This window comes from Drosophila novamexicana, unplaced genomic scaffold (genome assembly GCF_003285875.2).
Source record: "Drosophila novamexicana strain 15010-1031.04,08,12 unplaced genomic scaffold, DnovRS2.1 tig00000434-arrow-pilon, whole genome shotgun sequence".
Taxonomy (NCBI): Eukaryota; Metazoa; Arthropoda; class Insecta; order Diptera; family Drosophilidae; genus Drosophila; species Drosophila novamexicana.
Genome location: NW_020824802.1, coordinates 2,324,880 through 2,349,083, shown reverse-complemented (window position 1 = coordinate 2,349,083; position 24,204 = coordinate 2,324,880). Strand labels below are relative to the sequence as shown.

Here is a 24,204-nt window from a genome sequence, read left to right as displayed (position 1 = left end):
TAAATGTAAGCACAAGGTAACGCAAACGTTCGACCAAAACAAAAATATATGTTGACAATAAAGTTGGTACGGCCACTTCTAGTCAGGAGTGTCCGACTAGAGGACAACCTATAACTTCTTTTACCAAGCTGTTTAATGGCATGATGTTTTTACCAAATTTAGAGAAATCGGCACCCATTTATTTTTATCGCTCTTATGTGTGTATTCCTCATACATACATAACAGCGTGTTTAAATGTATTGTTAATCACTCCATTTGTTTAGCTGCCGAAAAAAAAAGAGTTTTCCCTTGCTCAAACCATAACCTATCCCAAACTTTAAGTTAAATATTATGTGGACTGTAGTTGGGTCTGTTAAAAACGATAACGAGCTAAAATGCAAGAACCCTTTCATTATTTAATATTACTCATCCCTTCAAACGGGAAGAAAGCCACAGATTTTTGAGAAAAAATTTGCTTGTGCGGACTAATACACACACAGACAGTACAACGGTAAATACAACATTCCGTCGCTGAAACCAAGCTAAAAATGTCATAGAATTAAGCGACCACGCCAACCGCAGAAGTTACACTGCCGCCGTTACCAGTGCTAGGTTTCATAAAAGATATCATTGAAGTTTCACATTCAAAATTAGTCTTGAATAAAATAGAAAGAGTTTCCTGAAAAGATCTTGTTTATTTTACATCACGGGAATCAACTAAACGTATATTTGCACAAAACCATTATACCCTTACTATCCATTTTCAATATGTTCAGGCTATACATTAGTGTTATTTGGGGAAATTTCTCAAGGTCCGACAACAACTCAATTGCAAAGTCATTATTTTTTCAATTAATTGATATTCTAACAGAGCTTACCGTACATTATACTGTAGTATACGTAGACGTATGTAGCAGTCCAACATATTACCAACTGCACAGTACAGACTTAAAGTAGCAGGCTTCCCAAAGTGCAATTTAATATTGAGTTTTTCACTCAGCAGCACAAAACATATTCAATTACTGAGTCTGACTGACAACTGGCTCCGCAGAGACGAAGAAAGAGCGAGTGCATTGCTGACCACAAAATGCGTTTCAGCCGAACCCTCCCTCCAATTCTCTTATGCTCCCTACTTCATCACGTGAGGATATAGTAGAACCTATCGAATTCCGCCTGCCCGTAACTTAAAAGGTCATTCAACTTTAGCTCGGAAAATAACCTGGTTTTAATTGGGTATCTCCGAAATTCATTATCGATCTCCTACGGTGAGCGGTTATACATATTTGACAGCATTTTAAAGTGCCACGGCGGTGTTTACAGACCAATTGTATACGTTCTCTACACGGCAGATCTCCAGTTATTACCTACTACGTTTACTGACGACTGACAACTACACAACTGCCCTACAATCTCGTAGCTGTGGGGAGATAGCAATGCAGTTTGGCGCACACAGCTGCCCTTCTCTGGTCCTGAAGAAAGTGAATCCTGCAGGCCGACGAAGTAACGTACCTGGGCGTCCCTCCTGGCGCACACACATAGAAGCCAAGGACGCGCAATATAAACTTATGTCAACGTGCTCCCCTTGGCGCCCTGAAGCCCATCTGGCTCCCAGTTATGAGACAACATAAGCAGAAGCAACATCGATAGTATCCAGTGAGCGCAGTTAAAAATCGAGAATACCCTCCTACTACTATGAGGGTTTAGATACCAAGGGAAACAGAAACAACACGCGAAGCTCGTTTGACATCCAAATCCTCTTCCAAGATATACCTTATGATGTCGAATATGCTTTCTTCTACCAGTTGTATGTATATGTCCACAAAACTATTATACTCTTATTACCCATTTCGTCAATGCTCACCATCACAGAACACATTTTTGCAGTGGCGCTTTCAACCTTTTAAAATAAATGCATACATTCTTGGTATATGCACCATTGCTTACTGTTTGATTTGGAATAAATAGTAACAGTTGCTGAGGCCTTTCGAATAATCCATCAACTATTTAAACCTTCCAATGTTCTTAAGCCTATTTCTCGAACGATATTTAGGATATCAGAAAGTGAAAAGCATCCGTTGTTGTTTTCTAACAAAACGCATTTAGTTAAGATATATATTCGCGGGTACACCTTCATGATTCTTAAGCTGGATACAAGGCTTTATTTACACTTAACCGTATACCGAGTGTTAGCGCGTAGAGTTGTCCGTTTATGATAGCACCCATTGTTGCTGCCTAGCAAATCGCATTTTGTTAAGATGATACTCGCCAATTACACTCCCATTATTCTCACGTTGGACAAAAGGCTTTAACTTTATTCATCCATCTAGAATACTTTAAATTAGTGCGTTGGTGGCCTGCGCCCAATTTGGGGCACGCGACAAAGTGACAGATGCCGAACCAATTGTTGTTGGTATCAATAAAACAAACGAATTAAGTTGTGGTACTTGGGAAATTTGATGTAATGAATCTGGTAAAGGAAAAAGCATATGGTTGTTATCCTTTAAAATGCACGATTTTGGGATATTCGGTAAAATCAACTTTGAGCCTACGAATACAACAGCTAGGGGGACGTGCCTTGTCCTTCTATTAGTTCTCTGCTGCGTCAGCGATATTGCTGCAATGCTGGCCCGAGTAAGGTCACACACTTCGATAGGTGGCTTGTGGGGATACCTCTAGAAGTCAATGCATTAAAGGACGCTTATCATGCTTAATGCGTAGTATGATGGTTCTGTGGAAAGCACCTGGGCGGATCTACATATTGTTGCCTCGCACAGATCGCAGCCTTTGAAATTAAATACAACTATTTATTTTTGGCCCAGCTGCCCTAGTAGGACTCCAACAGCTCTCTGATCCAGTAAGCCATTGGGAAAATCGCCAATAGCCGTCTCATCATCATAGTAGTCAACTGGATGAGCCACGTTCCGGACAACCTTCTACTTGACCAAGATAGCAGCTTCGCTTCTGAATCCACAAGGCTAATCTGCACTATAGCATGTATTATCTTTCCCACACTGGGCGGTTCCCCTTTGCTGGAAATCCCCATTTTTTGCCCAACAGATTCGCTAAAGTTCGTTAATTTTTTTTAATTAATTAATTTTTTACCATTCTGCCTGCTAAGCTCTTTATTTACGTAGTCCGAAAAAGTTCGGACTTTTTTAAAAAGAAGAAGAACACGGCTTAAAAAATGTTTTTGATCACTAGATTATGTTGTGGGTAAGTTGTGCTGATCTATGGGCAGAAGATAAGACCCCGTAGACGCCATTGGCGAAATTGTCAGCTTGCCTAGTAAGCCTACGGAATAGAGGTTGTTGGCCACCGTTTCTTCTAGTAAGCAAGTCATCATTCTAACAGCTGAATTCTTTAAGCGACCATCATCGGGTTTTCAAAAAGGGATTTTTGCGAGCAGGTACGATTTCGTAAGGTGGATCCAACCATTAATGTTAACACAAAAACGATTTGGTAATCGATATTAAAAATATGAAAGTATTTGCTTTTGAATAATCGCGAAGTTATTAGCTTCAAAGCAAGTATACATAGCCCAGATCTATTATCTCATGTATACACAAAAAACGCATGTGTAACGATTTCAATCGTTTTTAAGACATTTTAAACGAGAGAGAAAGGCATGCCGAAGATCTAATACCCTTGCAGACCCAACCAGCTCATAATGCTTATAGTGCTTTGCCCGTATCTAAGAAGAACAGGGAAAATAGTTATTGCCGAGCTTGGTCAAGACATCTTGATAAACAAAAAAGGTTTTTAATCAAATTAAAAGAGGAGCATAGTGAAATCTTTAAATGCCGTGCTAAGTCAAAATATCTTGAATGACAAAAAAGTTTTCTATACAACAACTTAATTTTCGACCGATTGTTCCTATGGCAGCTATATGATATAGTGGTCCGATCTCAATAGGATTCTGCATATATAAGATATTTGATATATCAATTGTAGATGTTGATGTTATATATTCAGATCCTCGTCACAGGTGCTAAGATTGGTAACGTTATATTCCTTGTAGATTATGTTCGGAAAGCAACTAGCTTTACAAATCAATGGCCTTGTGGCTCAGCAATGAAATAATTAGTATAACGGATTGATGACGGCAAGTGCCGGAGCAGTACATTTGAAGAAGTTGTTCATACAAAGTTGGATACAAAACTAAACTGGAATTGAAACATTGAATTGGATCTGAACCCAAAGGCTAGGCGCATAAGTCTCAGCTGCTATATCCGACAAGCCGAATCAGCATACGCCAACACCGACGCTTGCGACATAAGCAAGTGTCAGGTTACCGCTGCTGGCCGCAGTGGCTGGGCACTGAACTCATGCGTCAGCAGAATATCGCAATGTAAGCAAAGTGCACTGTAACATTCTTGCGTTCTTATAAACAAAAGTGTGTTCTTATGACCTAAATATGAAGTGAAATTCCTTTGAAATTCTTACTGCCCCCTCAAGCTTTTGACCGTCCCCGGTTATTTTATAGCTGTTAATGGCCTTCTGTACTTCCTTCGTTGCTTGCCTTCACTGAGGATGATGCCTGCTGCAATCCAAATCTTATGCGTCCCGGCGACCTTCAATTCGTGCTCGAAAATTTGGATGACGCGCAGATCGTGGTTGTTCATCGTCAGCAGTTGGGGCATGCTTAGCACTGGATCGTGGCTGATGATGCTAAGTACAGGCGACCCTGCCACGCCTGGCGATCTGGTTAACATCTCACGCTGGTTTACATATCTTATGCAGTTGATTGTGGCCGAAGAGAGGAAGGTGACGAGGTGTGCCCCGTTTGTAGTAATCTCTGGACCATCGTCTGTGCTGATCTTGGCAGCACTCTCGTTGATAATGATAATACCGTCATAGACTTTTGTGATGAGCTTTAGGTGGCTTGGCTGCGTGCTGCAAAGGGCTGTTCTGCCGGCGTGTAGTGCTTGTGCACAGGTGTCTTGCGCTGCCAATTTACAGACGGCGGCGAAGGTCGTCGTTACGCATTAATTGACCGCTAGAATGTCATCGTCGCATTCGGCTATGGCTATCATTTTGTAACTGTAGTGTGACGTGTTGGTGTGCTACCGGGAAGATTGTGATTTTCTTGCAAATGAGCTTGACCCTAGGATATGCTATTAATGTATGGAAAATGTTCTCGGACTGGAGGACCTTGATTTTAGATGCTTCGGTTAGGCTAACTACGGGAATTTCGACAGGGTGTACATTTATAATTGATTTCAAATCATCGTGGTCAAATATTGTGGAATAATAATACCCGCTTTGGCTAGTGTAATTGTGAGTATCAAGTTCGATATTTGATTTTATTCTAATTTATTCTATTTCTTGCTAATAGTGTTTCATATAAATGCGGTGTGTCAACCAATTCATTTCTTTTAGAATTAATTATTTCGTTCACCGTGTCGGTGAGTTTATTAATTTGTGCCTGTGTTTGTGTATTAATGACTTCCTGCCTATTGTTCGCATCAATTAAATTTGACTCGGACCACCTTACTTTTTCGAAATCAGAGGCGTTTGGCGTGTCAGCTATTACCTTGAGTGCTGAACCCAAGAAATCTAAGCTTCTTGCCATTCTGTGGTGCACTTTTACTTCGGACATTAGATTTCTGATATGCTCTTTATCCACGTCTAGCAGTTTTCGCATGTGCGACTGAGGGAATAATTTGGGTAATTTTACTGTTTCATCTGCTATGCTAGCGAGGTCTGGCTTCAGTGCTTCAGAAAATCACGTTGCTCCCATACCAGTACCTTTCCGTCGATTACCGGGATGTAGTTGTCTATTCGGGTTGGATCTTTCAATGTTATCGTGCTGGGCCTTGTCAATTTTATTTTTAGAGCCTGCCTAAATTCGTTGCGTCTACGTGTATTATGTCGATGAGAGTTTGGTTTGTGACCGAATGTATGGATCGGTTGCACGCGATTGTTGCCCTTAGTATCAATTCGACTGTATCGTCAGACATTTTGTTTAGGCTAAATGCTCTCTCTATGTCTGCGAGAGTGTTGTGAAAACGTTCGACTTGGCCATTTGAACAACTGTGTAGTGGTGGCGCGTTCACAATGTCGACGTCGCACCCGTTTTTTAACAGCGCCCTGATTGTTTCTGAATTAAAAGAAGTTTCGTTATCGCAATAAATTGTCTTAGTCAGTGGAAATAAATTCAACAGCTGGACAGTTTTACATCCAGTATTGTGCGAGATGCAAGTGGTTGTACTACGGCGAATTTCGACAATTTGTCAATGCAAATAAGAAATATTTTTTGTCAGTTGAAAAGATACCAATATGGATTATTTCTCCAGCGTATGATGAAATTGGTGTCTCACTAAGTATTTGTTTTTTGGGTTGCCTATCGTACGTTGGCTTAGTGCATATTTTGAAATTTGTTACTACTTCGTTGGCCAACTTCGTCATTTGTGGAAAATTAGAATCGCGAAGGATTTGTTTAGTATTTTCCTGGGCGGCTCTGTGCGCGCGATTATATTCGGTGGTGACAATTTCGATTTGTTCATTTTTATCTGTAATGTCGACCACTATATTTTTGCAGTGCCATAATTTGGTTGCCGGAAAATTTAGCACCAAATCATGTTGTATACTGGCTACTATATTGCGTTTACCGCGTCTGTGTTGATGAGTAGCCTGATTGTTTCGAATAGAATGTTTTTGTCTCTGAAGTTTATAAGGTGGCGTATTTTTTGACCAAAGAGTATGATAACTCGTTTCAATAGGAATTTCGCTTCTTCAAGAGCAAATCGATTATTCAAAAACAGTTTAAAGGCTTTTCAATCGTTTCGATCGTGTAGGTCAAAGACATTTCGCTGTGAATCGTTGCAGCGTCTGACTGTATATCGTATTGTAAGGCGTTTACATTTTAACGAGACAGGGCATCCGCCTCGTAATTTTCTTTGCCTGGTTTGTAGAACACTTTTGCGTTGTGTTCATCGATGAATGCCTTCCATCGTTTGATTTTTGGATTCGATGCCAACCATTGAGGCACCAGTAGTTAGGCCAAAGGGCTTTTTGAAGTCTAGGTACATAAGTATGACATCTTCTGATCCCAGGATATTCCTCAGTCTTTCGAAAGCATTAACTTGAGTTTCGTCAAATTCAATCGTGACCTTTTTGGATATATGCTTGCTCACCGAGCCATTTGAGAATATTGGTTAGAGGCCTTGCTATTTCTGCGAAGTCCTTAATAAACCTCCTGTAGTAACTGGTATGGCTCTTGTATGCTCTTGTATCGCCCTGACCATTTCATGGTCAGTTTTTGCCCCGTTTTGGGTCACCACAAAGCCTAAGATTTCCACGTTCTCTTTAAAGAACTTGGTCAATATGTAGCACATGGTCAGTTTCGTTTTTAGAAGAGATTATTACATCATCCACATAAACGTAACATATTTTTCCCTCAGGATGTCATCGATGGCTATTTGAAAAATGCTTCCTGCGTTTTTCAAGCCAAAAGGCAGACGGAAAAACTCATATTTGCCGCCGTCACTGCGAATGACGTTTTCTCACAGTCTTGTTCCGCTAGATAAATTTGGTGATACCCCGATTTTAAATCTAGAGTCGTAAAAGATTTTGATTTTCCTAGATTTGCTAGAATCATTGGAATATTCGGCACAGGGTATCGATCGGCTATAGATCCTAAAGTCGATCACTAATCGTTTATTTTTGCTGCCATTGCTGTCAAGGCCTTTTTTGTCAACAACCCATGCTGGGCTGTTGTATGGGGACTTTGATGGTCTAATGATGCCATCTTTAAGTAACTGCTTGATTTCGTTATTTACGAAATCTGAAACTCCCATTGGGTAAGGGTATAATTTTATGTAGACTGGCTCGTTGTCTACAGTGCGGATTGTAGCAATGACAGAGGTATTGAATAGCAACGCCTCGTAGGAGGTCGAAAACACGTTTATTCTTTTCAAAATCATGGTTTTGAATTCCTTTTTGACGGATGCAGGCACTATTATGTCATCCACATCTGTGAATTTTATACTGTCACAGTAATGATACTGCAACTGCTAGGATTTGTATTTGTAATTAATAGTGTTGTTACGTAAGTTCAACGCTACGTGTGCTTGTGTTAACAAGGCGAATCCTATAATGGCATCAAATGAGTGTGTCTAGCACGAAGAATGGGGAGACTTGGCCAAAAATGTTTTTAAGACACTTACTGGTTACTTTGCTCGAACCGTGTATCGAGCTTACCGTGAAAGGGCTTTCGACAGGAATTACTTCTTCTAGCTCCTTTACGGGCTTAATGTAATTCTTTGCCGTTAATATTCTTATATTTTCCCACCCAGCTGTCGCTTGATGTATGGCAGCCGGGAGCGTTCCCTAAGAAATGCAATGAGTCGTTGTCGCATGACTCGCTGTCGTCTTCGATTTCGATTGAGAATCTGTGGCGCGCTGAACAACGTTTTTCAGTCGCTGCCGCCTTGGTCCTGTTACGCTATCTGACGTGTTTGGCCTTTTTTGGGCGTGTTCACCACTAGTTTGGGGCTTTGGAAAATGGGTGGCTTGCCTACATTTAGAAGATGAGTCAACTTCCATTGGCTCTGGAGCTTGCCCTTGGCTTTCTTTTTTGTTCTTATCTTGGGGGCTGTTATCGCCCTGCTGCCTTTTAACAAAATATGGGTTCCTCTTACCGCCATGATCATCTCTATTGTTTTTGCCTTGTTTCGCGTGCGGTCGATTTCTATTATCTTCCCTCGCCTGTTCTCTCTCTGCCATGGCTTTGGCGTAGGATGCCGAAAACATATTGCGTTCTTTGCTCGATTCTGCTTCTCTGGCTAGTGCCAATGCAGACGCTTTTCGGCTGTGCCGGAAGAACAATGACCTTAAGGGACTATTTCAGTCCAGAAAAAATGGTTTGGAGTGCATCTGCTCTGACTTCACAGTTGAGCAATGTCGCGTACTCCGCCTCATGTGACTCTACGATTTTATTTGTAACTAGTCCTCATCATAATATTCCATGAGGCTTAGTTCACCTTGCCTAACCATCTCGAGGTTTTGCCTCAAAAGGCGTAGCGAAGTTTTATCTGCATATGAGCAATCTAGCCTAGCTATGATTGCGTCAAAATTAAGGACTGTATTGTGAGACACTAGCACTGCCCTAGCTGCGCCCCTAATTTTATTTCTGATGATTGCCATCGCTTGGTAACGAATGCAGCTGCCATTAAATGGTTTGAACAGCTCGTACGCGTCTACGGCCGATTGTCAACCCCTTGTAGATTATGTTCGGAAAGCAACTGCTTTACAAATCAATGGCCTTGTGGCTCAGCAATGAAATAATTAGTATAACGGATTGATGACCGCAACTGCCGGAGCAGTATATTTGAAGAAGTTGTTCTTACATAGTTGGATACAAAACTAAATTAGAATTGAAACATTGAATTGGATCTGAACCCAAAGGCTTGGCGCATAAGTCTCAGCTGCTATATCCGACAAGCCGAATCAGCATACGCCAACACCGACGCTTGCGACATAAGCAAGTGTCAGGTTACCGCTGCTGGCCGCAGTGGCTGGGCACTGAACTCATGCGTCAGCAGAATAACGCAATGTAAGCAAAGTGCACTGTAACATTCTTGCGTTCTTATAAACAAAAGTGTGTTCTTATGATCTAAATATGAAGCTACATTCTTATGTGTTAGCTAATATGAGGAGCATAGTAAAACTAATAAATGCCGAGTTTGCTCAAAATATGTTGATAAAGCACTTTTTTTTCATAGAACAACTTAATTTTCGACCGATCGATCCTATGGCAGCTATATGATATAGTTTCCCGATCTTAATAGAATTTTTCATATATATGAGGAGCATAGTAAAGCTAATAAGTGCCGAGTTTGGTCAAGATATCTCTTAAAAACAAAATGTCTTTCATACAAAAACTTAATTTTCTACCGATCATTCCTATGGCAGCTATATCATATAGTGGTCCGATCTTAATAGTATTTTGCATATATATGAGGAGCATATTAAAACTAATAAAGGCCGAGTTTGGTCAAGATATCTTGAAAAACAAAATGTTTTTTCATTCAACAACTTAATTTTCGACCGATCGTTCCTAAGGCAGCTAGTCCGATCCAGCTGGTTTTGACATATGTCTAGTTTGCATAAAAACAGACAGACGGACATGGCTATATCGACTCGGCTGTTGATGCTGATCAAGAATATACATATATACTTTATAGGGTCGGAGATGTCTCTTTCGCGTTACACATTTCAGAACAAAATTGTAACACCCCCTGCAAGGGTATAATAACAAACAGTAAAAGGTTCTAGTCAGGAGCTCCCGACTAGGGAATACCCTGAACCCTCTTATTCCAACACCAAATGCTCGCGCAATGCGCTCGTTTGAAGTAATAAAAATAAATTTAAAAAAAAAGTTCCCTTGGCAGCGTTCGAAGTCGCAACTGACTTGCTGCCGACTCTACTCAATAGTCACACCAGCTAAAAAAAAAATTTAGTTTCCCCGGTAGGACTTGAGCTTGCGACAGACCGCACCACTTGCCACTGCCACTACTCAACAGCCCCAACAATAATTGAGCATAAGTAAAAAAACAAGTAAGAGGTTCTAGTCTGGAGCTCCCAACTAGGGGATACCCTGAACCCTCTTCTTCCAACATAAAATATATATATATATATATATATATATATATATATATATATATATATATATATATATATTATATTAGTTGGTGACTCTAGCTCTTATTATTTACCGAAATTGCCCAAAAAACAGGATATCGATATAGATTTTTATCGATTGCTTGGAAACGGAGTAAGTTATCGATTATCGGAAACAAACTCGATCTGCGCGGGAGCTAGGAGCATCTACATCTTAAATTTCAGGTTCTGAGATCCTTTGGTTCATACATACGGACGGACGGACGGACAGACAGACGGACATGGCTAGATCGACTCGGCTATTGATGCTGATCCAGAATATATATACTTTATGGGGTCGGAGATGCTTCCTTCTGCCTGTTACATACATTTGAATTTTGCACAAATACAATATACCCTTATACCCATTTTTAATGGGTTCAGGGTATAAAAAACAAGTTAAAAGAGCAGCACAGAAAACAATCGTCATTGCAATGCTATTTATAGAATTTGAAGCAGACAATCATGGATGTGTGTTTACATGTATACATATATTTTTGGAATTTGCGCTATCTGCTGCAAACACGTGGGCAGTCAAACCACATAATTTCGGTGTGTTTCTTAACCGATCCTAATGTAACTATCCACAGTCTATCTTATTGTACAATAGAATATTTGTGTATTCTCAAAAAGTGAATTGTATTTAAATTGTGGCTGAAATTGGTGGGCAATACAAGTTGGGTTATTAATTTGATTTATAGCTCTGCGGTGGTAGTACTACTTGATATATATATATGTATATATAATATTATGTTAGCTACATGTCAAAGAAATTTGCTCAAAAACATGATTTTGATATCGATTTGTATCGATTACTTGCAAAATGGGGCTACCTATCCACCTAATATTGACCTACTTTCGAAATTTCAAGTCTTCAGCTCTTATAAGTTCTGAGATCCTTGCGCTCATACATACGGACGGACTGACAGACATTTGCACAAAATTATTATACCCTTTTTACCCATTTTAATGGGTTCAGAGTATAAATAGAATTAACCGTTTTATTAATTTATTAAAATAACTCAGACTAAGAAAGCTGCATGAATTATTCCTTCATTTTAATTAAATTGTAATATTTTACAAATTCTAGCCTTCATTCAGACGATAGACTCCTTGATTGGAGAAAATGTTTACCTTCCATGTAATGTAACAACTAACGACGGTGATGAAGCTATATTAGTTCTGTGGTACCGAGATGACAAAGCTACTCCAATATACAGGTGAATATATGGTTGTTGTAGTCATGTAAGTCTGAAAAGAATATCGATTCTAAACGTCGGATAAAAAATATGTATGGATATATATATATATTGAAATATATAAGTTAAGAATGACCTTATGCGGATACGCACTTTTTTAAAATGTTTCCTTTCGCTGGACCTTTTGGATAGCACTAAAGTAAAGTTTCCAGTAGTTCCATGCAGTCATAGTGTAACCACTATGACCAGCAAGACGCATTTTTTTAAATTCTGTAACTTCTGTATTAGCGTTATTTCTACAGCAGCTTGGCTGATCCATCCCACAATACAAATATACAAATTAACATATAATATACATATAATACATATACTTAATATGAACAAATGTCCACAAATAACATGCACTAAAAACACTAAGTAACAAAATTATTTTTTTTTATCTGTTACCAACCCAAATTTTTTGGATACAATTGGGGCACCAGATAAGTAACAAAAATTTGACTGTGGTGAGCATTCTCCTAATATCTTAACATCTGGTTTTTTTTCACAGGTGTGCCTGCGAATTTAAAATAAAAAAACTTATTATCGCAGAGCTCATTACCGTTTTTAAGGAACGGCGATGAAACCTGTTTAGTAAAAAGTATGGATTAAGCTCATTACTGTCAGGAGTTAGATGGGCTTAGGTAGAAAGACTGCGGTATCTAGAGCAAACAACAAGAATTGTTTCTGAATAGATTAAATTCTGTCTTGATGAATAGAATATTGTGGCGACCAGATACATGAGGCATACTCTAGTATGGGTTATACCGAATATATATAAAGGGTCTTTTTCGTGTACGGATCGTCAAACTCCTTTGACATTCGCTTGATGAAACCAAAAAAATGATGGCCTTATTGACCACGGTCGTAACATGAGAATCGAATTTAAGTTAGTGATCAAGAAAGGCACCTAGATCATTAACTTACAGGGACTGTTGACACGCTCAAACGGTAAGCAATCAAGGATGTTAGAAACCATTTGAGGAAGGGTTCTATACAAATTTTGAATTTAACAGGTTAACTTAAAACCAATATTGAAAGCCATCAATAACGCTTTGTGAAAGATAACATGATGCAAGGCGAGGGAAGGTAATTAATGAAGAGAGTAAAGAGTAGCGGGCAAAGATGACTACCTTGAGGAACACCGGAAGTCACCTGAATAACATTTAGAAAAAAAAATTTCTGAATATAACCTTTTGGTTTCTGTAACGTAAACACTCTGAGATCGAGTTCAAAAGATTGACTGGGAAGCCGAGAAGGCATAATTAATGAATCATTAAGGAGTGATTAACGGAGTCGAAAGCCTTACTGATATCATTATAGATGATATCAGTCTACCTTCTTTTCTAAAGCCCATTAACTGCTAGCAAAATAAGTTAATGAAGGTTAGTGGTTGTAGATCTTCCCTTCACGAACCCTTGCTGGGAAGGTGACATTAAAGAGATACATAGACATTGCAGTTGTAGATAATAAACGATTCTTTCCAAATGGTCAGAAAATATGAAGTGCTTACAGACAATTCAAAAAATTTAAGATAGGTTTACATAATGCTGCAGCACAGGCTTGATTGTGTTGAGCTAGCTGAGAAGCGAACTTTCAGTAATAAAAAGATTAAAGATGCAGTTTGAAAGCAACTTAACTGAAGATGGCAAAAAAGATGTCTAAAGTTTAGAGTTGTCAAAGTTAAAAAATGTCTTAGGATTATGTGCAAACTAAAGGCGACAACGGCGAAGGTAATCTTTATAGCATATGGAATTTCCTATCAATCATAATGATTTCTTAAACTTCACCCTTTTTAATCTCATTAGTCCTCTTGAGATCCAGAGAGGCCCAGCATACCTCGCTTGGTGATCAAGAGGGACGCATATTTCGAAGATCGAGTACAAGGTATCATAAAATAGCTTAATGGCAATCAATGTCTGCACAATTGTACAGTAGGGACTAGTTGACGTGCAAAATTAGGTCATTTAGTTTATGATAATCAGCCTTATGAAAACAACGGACACGATCAGCTAATTCCGATTCCTTGACAGACACTCGAGCTGGTAGATCAATGACCATATCCAGAGTTGGATAAAAAGGGTCTTCAGGAAGTGTAAGTGGGTCAGTCCTCCAACAAGAAGATCATATCAAGAGACCTATTTTATGAATTACACACCCGATTAACCTGACGTAAGGACATTTTATGTAGACCATCAACAAATTAGGCAATGAGGGAAACAGGTCCCTATCGGTTGCTTGTAAATATTTCTGGCGGAAAGTGATTTACAAGGATGAAATGTTCCTCTCATGTCTGGGGCTTGCATTTTTGCCAGTATAAACCAAAATAGCATTACAGAAAAATTACCATGCTGTTATAATGCGAAGCAGACGCGCATGAATGTGTGTGTGTACATGTATACAGAAATTCTTAAAGCTGCTGCCCCATTCAATTTCGCAGTTACATATAACTTTGGTTTTTTCTTAACCGATCCTTATGAAATTTTCTACAGTATATTTTATTGTACCATAGAATATTTGTGTATTCTGAAAAAGTCAATTGCATTTAAATTGTGGCTTAAATTGGTTGGCAATAAAAATTGGGTGGCGATAGGTATAAAATTAAAGATACTTGACATATATGTAATATTCTAGAAGAAACATATCATGTTTGACTCTAGCTCTTATTAATTACCCAATTTGCTCAAAAAAAAAAAGGATGTCGATATCGATTTTTATCAATTGCTTGGAAACGTAGTAAGTTATCGATTATAGGAAACAAACTCGATCTGCGCAGGCACTAGGACCACCTACATCTAAAATTTCAAATACCAACGATAACGAGCTAAAATGCAAGAATTTCGCAACGACGTGGCAAACCCTTTCATTTGTTTATATTACTCGTCCCTTCAGAAGGGAAGAAAGCCACCGACTTTTGAGAAAAAATGAATTTGTGGACATTTTTGCTTGTGCGCACAAATACACACGCAGACAGTACAACGGTAAATTCACAAATTGAAAGTGCACTGAGAGTAAGCCAAAGCAGTTTCCAGCAGTGCGAGGGAATAAAAAAAGCAGCGATGCCGTTTAATGAACCCGAACAAAAACGAAGGCGACTTTAGTGGTTTTACACATTTTACCTGTTCTTTTTATATCTGCGTTTTTATTTATGTGCCGGCATATATTGAGCGTAGCCACAGCAGCAGTTCGAGATCAAATTTTGTAAAGCACATTCGTTTCCATTTCAAGAATTATGCCAGATTTTATTTTTTCGCTCGTTTTCTCTCGAGAATCGCAAACTCTGTGGTCTACCCAAAGCTCCGCGAAGAAATGCTTTAGAAAGTCGAGGCCGGCCGGCAACAGACGTGTGGTCAGCGCCAAGGTGGCGATAAATAAAAATATCCTCGTAGCTCGAGAAATAATACCCAAGGTAGCAAAGAGCAAGGTCCTGATAGTAATCAGTTGCAACCACAGGTTCCACAGCCAATGGACGTGTACCAGTCTACGGCAAGGTAAGAAACTGACTATAGAAGACCAACGTCGTTCCGTCTGATAAGCCGCAAGGTCAAATAACTCCGAAAGAATGACCTGTCAGAGACGCCAAAGGTTAAACAATACGATAAGTACGGAGAGAGGCCAAATGCAAATGCTGATACTTATAAAGGACGGAATGCAGTTCGATAGCGAGACTGATTGTTTCAATTTTTTAGGGGACGCTCCCGCCTGCCCTTAATCAAGAGGCAGTTGGCTGGGTGAAAATTTTTTGGAAGATGTGTCGTCACGACAAGATTTAAATGCGCTGCAAGCTGCTGCGGAGTCTGCCGCGGCTACCATTCGGAGTGCAATGTCTCTCTCGTATACCATTGAGCCCTCCGAAAAAACCCCAAGGCTATTTTAGAAACTAGAAAATTTTGAAAAGGGCATGATGTCCGTTAAAACTAACCTTCACTCTGTTTGGCCAAAAAGCGCGCCACAAAATATGCTATACCTGTAAAGAGAATGTCCTCGGTTCACTAAAGGAGTGTGTAAAACGAGATGTCCAGAATGCAACACATTGCTATCTTTCGACAACTAAATTGTATATTGTTTAATGGTATTATATAAAACACGGTGAATAAATTTAGAGAAAAGGTTTTTGCCGAAAGCAATTAAAGGCTATAAAACAAGTTAACAGCCTTGTGCACAGAAGGGAAAGTACAGACAAACCTAGGAATATCTGTTTTTATTAAAGAGAGGGTGGTCCACAAGGACACTTTAAAATAAGCTTACTTCGTTATTTTTCTAAGTTTAGTTTTCTCAGATATATCATTAACATTAAACAATGCTTAAAGTTTAATAAGCCACGGATAACCGCTGATCTTGCATTTTAGCCGCTCCGAGAGTGTATGAGTACACCCGTTCTCTCTCTCCCTCTCTCTTTGTCGCTGTTAACCAATAACATCTTAAGTACATATATGTATCCATAGGCTAAGCATATGCCCTTAACTTTTAATAAATTGATTCTCATTAAACAAGCGAACCAGCCCTGTCGTTCAGTTTTTTTTTTCTATAAATACTACAACGGCAACCTAATAACTTTGCATTTATAATAATGAAATATATTGACAACGACAACGTAATAAACATTACATGGTGACCGTGACAAGTGTCACGCAACGTGGGGAAATAACGCAGCACGATAAAAACTACAACAACAGCGGCGGAACATAATACAAGCATAAATTTCTGAGTGAGTATGGTGTGGCTTGAGTGCAAATTATGTCCTTACGCATCACTCTTGATGAGTACAGGGCGCGCCAACAACTAGCCAAACGGCGAACAATGAAGTTGAGAAAAAACAAAAAACCAAGAAATCATGGTGGCACACGGCTGCGCATAAAGAAACGCCAAGAAACTAGCCGTTAAGTTAGACTTCTGAGGGGCGGAAGAGCGCAAGCACAAAGCACAAGTCGATAGACCTGCTCCTCACCCAATAAGAAATTTATTAAAACCTTATAAACCAACAGAAGAAAAGCCGCTACCAATGATGACGAAAAGTTGTCCTGACGACTGCGCTGGACCATTGTACACCCCCGCCTGTGCGATGACCTGCACCGGCAACGCTGACCGCTCCAAGGCAGCCAAATAAGTTAAAGAGGAATAAGACGATACCAGCAATAATTAAGATATTTTGAAGTTTTGTATAACATTGTGATTACGCCCACTATGTTGTGTGCGTCAAGGCAGAGTACAACCTAAAAAGTTATACGACACATTAGAGAGGAGATCACTGCGTTGATCGAAGTAGGGAATTATCATTGACACAAAAACAAAGCTCTCCTGCCTAAATATAATATAAACAAGAAAGAGGTTCTAGTCGGGAGCTCCCGAATAAGGAATACCCTGAACCCTCTTATTGCAACACCAAATAAATTTTAAAAAAAAGTTCCCTTGACAGGGTACGAGCTCGCAACTGACCGCATTACTTGTTGTCGACTTTACTAAACAGCCAAACCAGCAAAAAAAAAAAAATTATAATACATTTACCCGGTAGGGCTCGAACTCGCGACAGACCGCACCACCTGCTATGTCTCTACTCAACAGTCACACCAATAATTAAGTGCTTATGATAAAAAAAGAACTAAAATAGCATTACAGAAATTACCATGCAGTTAGAATGCGAAGCAGACGCGCATGAATGTGTGTGTACATGTATACAGAAATTCTCAAAGCTGCTGCCCCATTCAATTGCGCAGTTACATACAACTTTGGTTTTTTCTTAACCGATCTTTATGAAATTTTCTACAGTATATCTTATTATACCATAGAATATTTGTGTATTCTGAAAAAGTCAATTGCATTTAAATTGTGGCTTAAATTGGTTGGCAATAAAAATTGGGTGGCGATAGGTATAAAATTAAAGATACTTGACATATATGTAATATTCTAGAAGAAACATATCATGTTTGGTGACTCTAGCTCTTATTAATTACCCAATTTGCTCAAAAAAAAGGATGTCGATATCGATTTTTATCAATTGCTTGGAAACGTAGTAAGTTATCGATTATAGGAAACAAACTCAACTAGGACCACCTACATTTAAAATTTCAAGTCTCTAGCTCTTATAACTTCTGAGATCCTTGCGTGCATACATACGGACGGACAGACGGACGGACGGATGGACAGACAGACGGACATGGCTAGATCGACTCGGCTGTTGATGCTGATCAAGAATATATATTCTTTATGGGGTCGGAGATGCTTCCTTCTGCCTGTTACATACATTTGCATTTTGCTACATACACCCATTTTCAATGGGTTCAGGGTATAATAAAAAGAGAAAAAAAAAAATTATTTTAAATGGAATAGTTTCCATATCAAATATTATAAGTATTACAAAATCAAATTTATACCATGTAATATATGAATGTATAAAATTCATTCACAATTTGCAACAATTTTCAAAATTTAAATTAAAATGGGCTCAAACGAGTCAAGGGTTGAAAAATCAGCCGCATATGTAATTTATAATAATTAATTATATAAGTTATAGATCATTAAGAAAATCTAGAAAATATTACAAGTTTGTTAATCATAATCACTGTCGTATCTGTTAGTTTTGACTAAGATATCATATTTTGTATCATAAACGTTAATAATAATCATTATAGTGGAACGTGGAAAGCACTGCACTGCAGAAAAGCGCGATCTTATCAAAAAATTGATATTGGACGAAAAAACTTACAGAGAAGTTGGTCAATTTGTAGGATGATCCAATAAAATGGTTAAAAACGTCTTAAACTATCAAACCAAGTAATAGATTCTGGTCGGGAGCTCCCGACTAGGGGATACCCTGAACCCTCCACTTCAACATCAAATGCATATGTATGTATATATTCTATTTTAGAAGCTATATGTCAAGTTTGGTGACTCTAGCTCTTATTATTTACCAATATGTTCCAAAAAACAGGATATCGATATGGATTTTTATCGACTGCTTGGAAACGGAGTAAGTTATCGATTATGGAAACAAACTCGATCTGCGCAGGCACTAGGAGCATCTACATCTAAAATTTCAAGCCTCTAGCGATTATAGGTTCTGAGATCCTTGGGTTCATACTTACGGACGGACGGACGGACGGATGGACGGACGGATGGACAGATGGACGGACAGACGGACGGACATGGCTACATCGACTCGGCTATTGGTGCAGATCCAGAATATATATACTTTATGGGGTCGGAGATGCTTCCTTCTGCCTGTTACATACATTTGGATTTTGCACAAATATAATATATCCTTATACCCATTTTTAATGGGTTCAGGGTATAAAAAATGGTTTCCTGAGTAGAGCTCGAACTCGAGGCAAGTCACATAAGTGAATTAATAAAGGCATACCTATAAAAGTAGAAACACTAATATACCATGTACAAATATTGACAAAACAATATAACAACAAGTTCCATGCAGTAAATTCAAGACGAGAAAGGAAGGCTATCTTCGGCACGTCGCAGATCTAATACCCTTGCAGAACCAACCTTTTCATAATGCTCATTTCATTAAGCGTATCTTAAGAGCACGGGGAATATTACTTTAATAAAAAATAAAGGTTATTAATCAAAAACCTAGTTTTCGAACGATCGTTCCTATGGCAGATATATGATAGTCCGATGTTAATAAGATTTTGCAAAAATGAAGGAAATAAAAATATCCTGAATGACAAAAAAGTTTGCCATCAAGTTAATTTTCGAATGATCGTTTCTACGGCAGCTATATGATATAGTGATCCGATTTTAATAGGATTTTGCATTTATATGAGGAGCGTTGTAGAACTATTAAATGTCAAGTTCGGTCAAGAATCTTAATAACAAAAAATACCTAATAAACCGAGTTGGGCAAGATATCTTTGTACACAAAAATGCTTTTCATATAAAAACTTAATTTTGACCGATCGTTTCAATGGCAGCTATATGATATGGAGTACCGATCTTAAAACGTTTTTTCAATTTTATGAGGAGCATTGTGAAAACTAATAAATGCCGAGTTATGTCAAGATATCTTGATGAACAAAATGTTTTTTCATACAATAACTTAATTTTTGACCGATCGTTCCTATGGCAGGTATATCATATAGTGGACCGATCTTAATAGTATTTTTCATATATATAAGGAGCATTGTAAACCTAATAAATACCGAGTGTGGTCAAGATATCTTTGTAAACAAAAATGTTTTTCAAATAACAACTTAATTTTGACCGATCGTTCCTATGGCAGCTATATGATATGGAGTACCGATCTTAAAACGTTTATTAAATTTTATAAGGAGCATTGTGAAAACTAATAAATGCCGATATATGTCAAGATATCTTGATGAACAAAATGTTTTTTTAAACAACAACTTAATTTCCGACCGTTCGTTCCTATGGCAGGTATATCATATAGTGGACCGATCTTAATAGTATTTTTCATATATATAAGAAGCATTGTAAACCTAATAAATACCGAGTGTGGTCAAGATATCTTGGTAAACAAAGATGTTTTTCAAATAACAACTTAATTTTGACCGATCGTTCCTATGGCAGCTATATGATATGGAGTACCGATCTTAAAACGTTTATTAAATTTTATAAGGAGCATTGTGAAAACTAATAAATGCCGATATATGTCAAGATATCTTGATGAACAAAATGTTTTTTTAAACAACAACTTAATTTTCGACCGTTCGTTTCTATGGCAGGTATATCATATAGTGGACCGATCTTAATAGGATTTTTCATATATATAAGGAGCATTGTAAACCTAATAAATGCCGGGTGTGCTCAAGATATCTTTGTAAACAAAAATGTTTTTCATACAACAACTTAATTTTCGACCGATCGTTCCTTTCGCAGCTATATAATGATCCGATGTTGATAATTTATTGCTTATATGTGGGGAGCATAGTAAACCTAATAAATGCCGAGTTTGGTCAAGATATCATGAAAAACAAAAAATGTTCCATACATCAACTTAACTTTCGACCGATCGTTTCTATGGCAGCTATATGATATAGTGGTCCGCTCTTAATAGGATTTAGCCTATATATGAGGAGTATATTAAAACCAATAAATGAAGAGTTTGGTCAAGATATCTTGACAAAAAAAAAAATGTTTTTTCATTCAACTTAATTTTCGACCGATCGTTCCTATGGCAGCTATATGATATAGTGGTCCGATTCGGTTTTTTTTTACATATGTGCTGCGTGCAACAGAAAGATGGACTTCTGCAAAGTTTCATAAAGATAGCTTTAAAACTGAGGGACTAGTTCGCATAGAAACCGACTCGGCTGTTGATGCTGATCAAGAATATATATACTTTATGGGGTCGGAGATGTCTCCTTCTATGCGTTACACATTTCACGACAAAATTATAATTCCTTCTGCAAGGGTATAACAACTAAGAGGTTCTAGTCGGGAGCTCCCTTAAGTAAATTAAAATTCGTCAGTATGCCCAGATTCTCAGCTCTTTGCACCAAATTATCTTTTAAGATTTGAATGTACGTTAGTTTGTCCATCGTACTCTCAATAAAAGTTATGTTTCCAGTCCCTCTAGCTGACATACAGGCCCAAACCATGACCCTGCCATCACCATGCTTTAAAGTTGATTTTAAGTTCTCTTTTTCAAGCTCAGTGTTTGGTTTCTGCCAAAAGTAAGACATGGCATCTGATCCAAAAATATTGAATTTAGACTCATCAGAAAATATCACTAAATTCCAGAACTCTGGGGCCTTTGAAACGTGATCTCTGGCGAAGTTGAGTCTACATAGCCTGCTCCTTGAACTGATGAAGGGTTTTTTTCGTGAAACTCGTGCTACCATTTAAATCATAATCGCGCAGTACCCGGCGAAAATTTTCTACGCTACATTGCTACATTGCTTGAATAGGTCAACTTCGGATGCAAGTCTTGAAGCGGAGAGTCGCGGATTGGCCTTTATTTTCTGTACAATATATCGCTTGTCACTCTCGTTGAAAATTGAGTTCGGGGCCTCTCTGCCTTCACTTTGCACCCGATTCTCATGAACGAAACGTTCAATGATTTTTTGGACTGTAGAGGCATTGAAATGCACCATCTCTGCAATTTTATTCTGAGAGTGTCCGTCCTTAAAGTGGTTTATAACCAACTCTCTTTGCTCTATTGTTGTTCGGGGACCCATTATCAATAACTCGTAGTTTGAACTCTTCATGTGACAATTTCAGAATAAAATGCTTGCAAAAATATTTCTAGAATCATAGCAAAGGCATACAAAAATAAAGTACCGTTAGGTACTGCAACAGTAAAGCACCGCTGCACATAGAAGTGTCTACATAAAATAAGCTGCTTTCAGTATTTTTATACCCTGAAACCATTAAAAATGGGTATAAGGGTATATTGTATTTGTGCAAAATTCAAATGTATGTAACAGACAAAAGGAACCATCTCCGACCCCATAAAGTATATATATTCTGTAGCATGTACTGTGGTGAAGCTACTCTAGCAATACATATCGGGTAGCAACGGTGACGGCGGTTGGCAGCCAATCTTCACAAAATAATTCGGGAAGTATTCACCGAGGCCCCTCGTGGTTGAGTTAGCATGGCAGGGCGGGATCTTCTTGCTCCCTAGCTCTTTCAGGTGGGGGGGTTCTCTTTGCCATGTCTCGACCTGCATACACAATTTTATTTTAGGATCCCTACAGAATCTAAATTGGAGACCGATACTCCGAAGAAACAAAATCTCAAACAGGCATAACTTACCGAGCACTTAAAGTGCCAATACAATGGTGATGGCTTTCATTAGGGCATATATATTCCGAAGAGGCGAAGTCTTGGATGTAAGCTGACTCTCGCGTTCGATACACTCCCAACCATGATCTTCAGCGTTTAAGGTTTTGAAGATCCCAAATAAAACATTCTTCTACTACATTATATCACCATGTCACCAGGAAAGAAAACTTAGCAATTCATAATCAAAATCCGTAATTAATATTTATTATAAACAAAAGCATTATTTAATGAAACTGAATCCTTCCGTTAGATAATCTGCATCTTATTACAAGTGGCATTAATGATTCAACAATAATTCAGTAACAAAAACTAGTCAGTTAATATTTTTACAATGGCTCAAAAATTCTTCAAAAATAATTCATTTTATAAACTATTCAGTTAATATTTTTTTTTCTTATTGAGCAAAAAAAAAAAAAAAAAATCTCACAATTTCGCTAAAGTGCATTTTAATAATTATAGAATACGGCTAGGCAAGAAAAAAAATGACATTAGTAAATTGAACTAAAGTGTATTCGGAAAAAGCAAAAAAATTATTATAATAGAGTCAATACAATTGTAGTTGATGGTTAATTGTATGGTCGAAAAAAACTATAGGCAACAGAAGGTTAAGCTCGGAGCGCAGCGCAACCAGCTGATAAGTGAATACGATGATACATCTTTGTGTACATATATTTGATTCTGTTAAAAATCTTTTCTTTTAGGTTGCTTCTGTTTCAGCTAATAATTGAGCAGGGTGTAGGTAGAATCAAAGATGATAAGCATTCACCAGACTGACACGGTCATAAACATATTGATCGGAGCTAAAGCGTAATGTGAAACAGAAAGTCGTAAAAAAAAACTCAGCAGGTGCGCATGTCAGTTTGGCTGTGCTTATCTGTGCCAAAATAAGAAAATATACTCAAAACAAAAGGTACAGACTTACATGTATTCCTCGATGAAAGGCCTTCCAGCGGAGAGTTTGCAGCAAATTTTATTTTTTTTTCTTTCATTTGTTTTCTTTTGTCTTCTGTGGGGCTTTAAATTGTTTTGATTATATTATTATGGAGGGTTTTTAAATTGTGAGTACTAAAAAGATACTCTCCGAAACTAGGTGGGAAAATTAAAAAAAAATATAAAAAAAAATCAGAAATGAATTTGGACTCTATCCCAACAAGAAGGGGGATAGATTTATACTATTATTCCTGTCTATATATATAAAGATATGTATATAGATGTAAATTTTTCTTTTTCACTGCGCTTGCACGCGGTTTTTTTGAGGGCCCTAATAAATGCACTTTGCACAAGCTTTTGGAAGTCTCTCACAACATTTAGTTAACAATTTTTTTACTAAAAACATTTAACAGCAATTTTCATGCATCTGCACGCTCCGGCCAACTTAATGGGCGATGTCATCTGGGCTTCTGATCAGCGGCGCGTCAATGGGGCCCAAAAGGCTACTCCCTCTTCCGGATTCCAGACTGTGGAAACGGCGCCTGCCCGTTCTTGCTGGCATGACCAAGGGAATGGCAGCTGATCCGCAGTTGAGGCTGACGTCTATTTAATGGGGGCAGAAATGACATTGCCG

The 24,204-nt window shown here is 38.2% G+C and overlaps 1 protein-coding gene across 1 annotated transcript in view; it reads left to right on the top strand.

Annotated features, from left to right (window-relative positions):
* The window catches only part of LOC115760380 (hemicentin-1), a 697,894-nt gene that overhangs the window by 38,167 nt on the left and 635,523 nt on the right, over window positions 1-24,204 (top strand). The window contains exon 3 of the mRNA XM_030701676.1: window positions 11,732-11,861. Coding sequence (XP_030557536.1) covers window positions 11,732-11,861 — 130 coding nt within the window. The remainder of the gene's footprint in view (window positions 1-11,731; window positions 11,862-24,204) is intronic.